The sequence below is a fragment of the Pundamilia nyererei genome, unplaced genomic scaffold, assembly GCF_000239375.1.
Source record: "Pundamilia nyererei isolate P.nyererei 1_Seehausen unplaced genomic scaffold, PunNye1.0 scaffold00292, whole genome shotgun sequence".
NCBI lineage: Eukaryota > Metazoa > Chordata > Actinopteri > Cichliformes > Cichlidae > Pundamilia > Pundamilia nyererei.
Genome location: NW_005187693.1, coordinates 406,597 through 410,571, shown reverse-complemented (window position 1 = coordinate 410,571; position 3,975 = coordinate 406,597). Strand labels below are relative to the sequence as shown.

General features: G+C 40.6%; 1 protein-coding gene across 1 annotated transcript in view; it reads left to right on the top strand.

The window, feature by feature from the left end:
- Positions 1–3,975, top strand: part of usp12b (ubiquitin specific peptidase 12b) — a 19,743-nt gene that overhangs the window by 12,175 nt on the left and 3,593 nt on the right. Inside the window, exon 9 of the mRNA XM_005750925.2 lies at positions 2,031–2,109. Within this exon, the coding sequence (XP_005750982.1) occupies positions 2,031–2,109 (79 nt within the window). The remainder of the gene's footprint in view (positions 1–2,030; positions 2,110–3,975) is intronic.

Genomic DNA, 3,975 nt, shown 5'->3' with positions numbered 1-3,975 from the left:
AGACAGACAACCATTCACACTCACATTCACACCTATGGGCAATTTAGATTGATCAATTAACTAACCAACTAACTGCATGTCTTTGGGAGTACCTGGGGCTAACCCACGCAAACATGGGGAGAACATGCAAAATCCACACAGAAAGACCTCAGCCTGAACTCAGGACCTTCCTGCTGCGCGGCAACTGTGTTAACCACCGTGCAGTTCATTACGCCAAATTTTAAAAGACCGAGATGTCGACCATGGAAACGGTTATCTCAAGGCTTCAAAACACGACTTCAAACACGGATGGATGTCATTATGGTAGCTGTGGTGTGGTCAATCACGTTAAATGCACTTGGTAGTATTACGGTAGTGTTACATGTCAGATGTTACAATGTAAAACATTTATAATTTGTACTACCCACATCAGCTTTATCGACTGTATGTACCTGATCTAATGTGTTGAGGCTTGGGTTTTCTGTTAACAGCAAAATTTAATTAACACTTCACCTCCAGGGGGCAGCATATCAGTAGATGTTTTCACATAACGCACTGCTATTTAATTTGAGATATTCTTTCTCTCAAGAAGCTTTATGTTATGCTTGAAGCTGCCACTGCATAAAAATCAGCTACCTGGTTAAATGAAGGTAACTTTATTTAACCAAGTAACTCATTGCGCCATCTTGTGGTTGAAATTGGCGTTACCCCAAAGTCCAGCCTAGTTGATCTTCAGTCGATATCTTTGCAACACAGTACACAGATATTTTTGTGTTGAGTCACAGCTGCTGTTTACTCACATTTTTATGATAGTTTTAATTGACTTTGGAGTTTTTTAACAGTTTTAAATTTTACAGAAAGTTCTTTTAAACCTTCAATTATGCACTAAATAAAAGGATATGGAAATATGTTTGGAAACATCTGGTTTTAAGTAATTTGTCTCTTGATTCTGTTTCAGAGGACATAGAGGGAATATTCCTAAAATTATTTGGTTTTTTTTTTAATTAGAAAAAACTTTGCTCATTAACTCATTCATCAGATATTTATTGGATAAAGATATAAAGAGGAAATAAGTCCATGTGTCCCTGTAAACACTGCATTGCTGCGGTTCGCCTCGGGCCGCTCGTTGTTTGAATCGGTGTCCATTGGCTCGCTAAGTCCGGTCGGCCGATGAGTTGACGTCAGCTGATGTGTAAGCGAGCATGTGCGAGTCATTAGTCACTCGACTATGTTCCTCCTGCAGATGAGATGTAATCTAACACTGGAGCTTTCCTCAGGAGGACAGACGTCATGGATAAACACAAAGACTGTCTCGTGCTGTGCTGCGTGTGGATGTGAACATCTTTCTAACAGCAGCGTCGGTTCATCACCAATGTTTTGGTCTCTTGACAACGTGAAACAACAAAAAACAGCAAAACATTTTCACAATAAATGATTTTTTTTTCCAGTTTTTAAAAAATAATCCATCTCTGACTTTGCGAAGAAGAAGAATTTCTTTAAAATTTATAGTATTTATAGGATGAGGAGTTTATGTAGGAGTAGGTAATAATGTTCTTAGACTACACATTTTTCAAATCAGAGCTCATTCTCTTGACAACACTTAGTCAACAGGTAATACTATAGTTTTAAATAGATCTAATTTTCTCTGTTATTTCTTTATTATCAGTTTGATCTGAAGGTCAATCTATTGACCTTGAAGGAGAGGTCAGAGGTCAAATGTTGCATTTTGTTTTTTTAAATGTTGACAAAAAAACAGCACACTTACAAGTTATCAGGCTTTTTGTCTGTTTGCCACCAATAAATCATTAAGTTGACCTTGAAGACTTTACTGGATGTAAGCCGAATTGTAATGGATTGCTAACATAACCCTGCTCGACACCCCCACAAAGTTTTATCAGAATTCATTCAAAACTTTTCCAGTTGTCGTGTTTAACACAGAATGACCCACAAACACTACCAAAAACAAAACCACGCTGGCAGTAAGGATGATGAGAATCATCACGACTCTGCTGTATTATCTCTTAATGCGTCTCTGTGTCTGTGCCCTGCAGCGGACCAAACCGCGGACACTACATCACCATCGTCAAGAGCCACGGCTTCTGGCTGCTGTTTGACGATGACATCGTAGAGGTGAGAAGCGATCTTCTGCATTTTACAGGAAATCAGACGTCTATAAGTAGTTTTCTCTTTTTTTTGTGCTGTTACAGTGGCAGATGCTCACATTAATCATGGCCAATAAAACTGCAGAGCTGGAAATGATCATAATGAGTCTAACAGACCCCCTTAAAAAGACCAGATCGGTTTAAAGGTGGTAAAACAAGTGTGAACTGTTTAAATTGAGCATCAGCGTTTCAGCTCACATCAGACTGAGCACCCACTGAAAGATTAAAATTCCCATCTCCACATAAGCTTCCCATCTAATCCAATACCAGACAGGAATTCCAGGCTCACAGTCTATCCTGGCTCTCCCGAATGTTTTGTCTGGACTTCCTGCAGCGGGCCGACCTGCATACCTGAGCCTGATGAGGAGCTGAAATTGGGTTTAGCGATGGGGATAAATGATGACGGGTGGATAAAAGTGTCCATTAAGGAAAAAAGATGAGAGATGAGAACATACCTGCTTTTATTGGACATTTATCTTTCTCCTTTCTCGCTCATGGTCACCGTGTACCTTCTCTTAATTGAATCATTACTCATCTCAGTCGTAGTATTATAAACTGAGATGACCTGGACTTTTTTTACATTACAAATATGAGAGACTGCTTCTCCGTGTGCTCCAGCCCTCATTCCTCCTTTAATTTTCACCGTCTCTGAGCAGGTGGTGCAGACATAGAGGCTGAACATGTTTTTTTTGTTATTTTGAACTTTTACACAGCAGCTAATGATTTCACTTTTTTTTTTTTTTTTTTTTTTTTTTTCCCCCCTCCGATGAGTTTGGTTGTCATGAAATTGCCGTTCTGCTGATTACCCGTGTGCTTCTGCTGCAAAACCATCTGCTTTCCTCTCTGATGTGGCGACAGCGGAGGGAAAACATGGCTGTCTACATAGTAACAACAGTCTGACATCCTTGGAGCGTGATAGTGCTCAGCCCCCGTTAAATGGTTTCCCAGCTCCACTCAGCACGCTGTCATCTCGGTAGCTGACATGTCAGCATGGAAAAGACGCAGCACTTTAAAAACATTAAATAACATGGTGACACTTTGATGAACCATCAATCCAAACAGGGAGATCTGCCAGCATCTATATCCCTGCCATACAGGGAGTGCAGCTCTGCTAAGTTTGCAGTGTGAGCCGATGGCCTGCTGTAGCTCTTTAGCCACTGGCGGCCTGCCACATCACGCGGCCTAAGCTTCGGCGTGCTGCTGTGTTTCAGCGAAGTAACCTTTGAAGTCTGATGTTTTTCTTTCTTAATGCCAGAGGGAAAGGTATGGCACAGCAATCAAACTATCAGCAGCTCGCTGGCTGTGCAGTCGTCACGATGAGGCCTTCCAGAGCTTGCTGACGTTTAGTCTGTAGTTAGTGGTAAATGAGACACTGATCTGCAGATGTACAGTCTCAGCCAGTGTTAGCGTCCTTCATTAATCCTCAAATAACCTACGTCAGGAGTAGTTATTTTTATTAACAGTGTTATTTACAAGGAAAAGGCTTATTTTGCTGCGTCCCTAGATGGGATAGGCTTTCTGTCGTGTTCGGAGCCTGCTTATGGGGGGGAGAAAAAGAACTGCGTTTGCATTAGAAGTTGGTGAGAATGGTCTCTGCATATGTACTGTATTTTGTTTTTGTATGTAACTGTATTCTGTTACAGTTAGCGTTTAAAGAGGTGGTATTCAGAATACAGTTACTTTGAAATAAAGGGATTACACAGCAGTCTTTTCCTGTTTCATATATTAGGCTATGCCCTTTCAGCAGAAATATTTCTGCTGAGAAATATTTTTTAAAATTATTGTTCAGAAAATGATTTAATATGAAGGCAGTAGGCAGAGTGTTACAGGCATC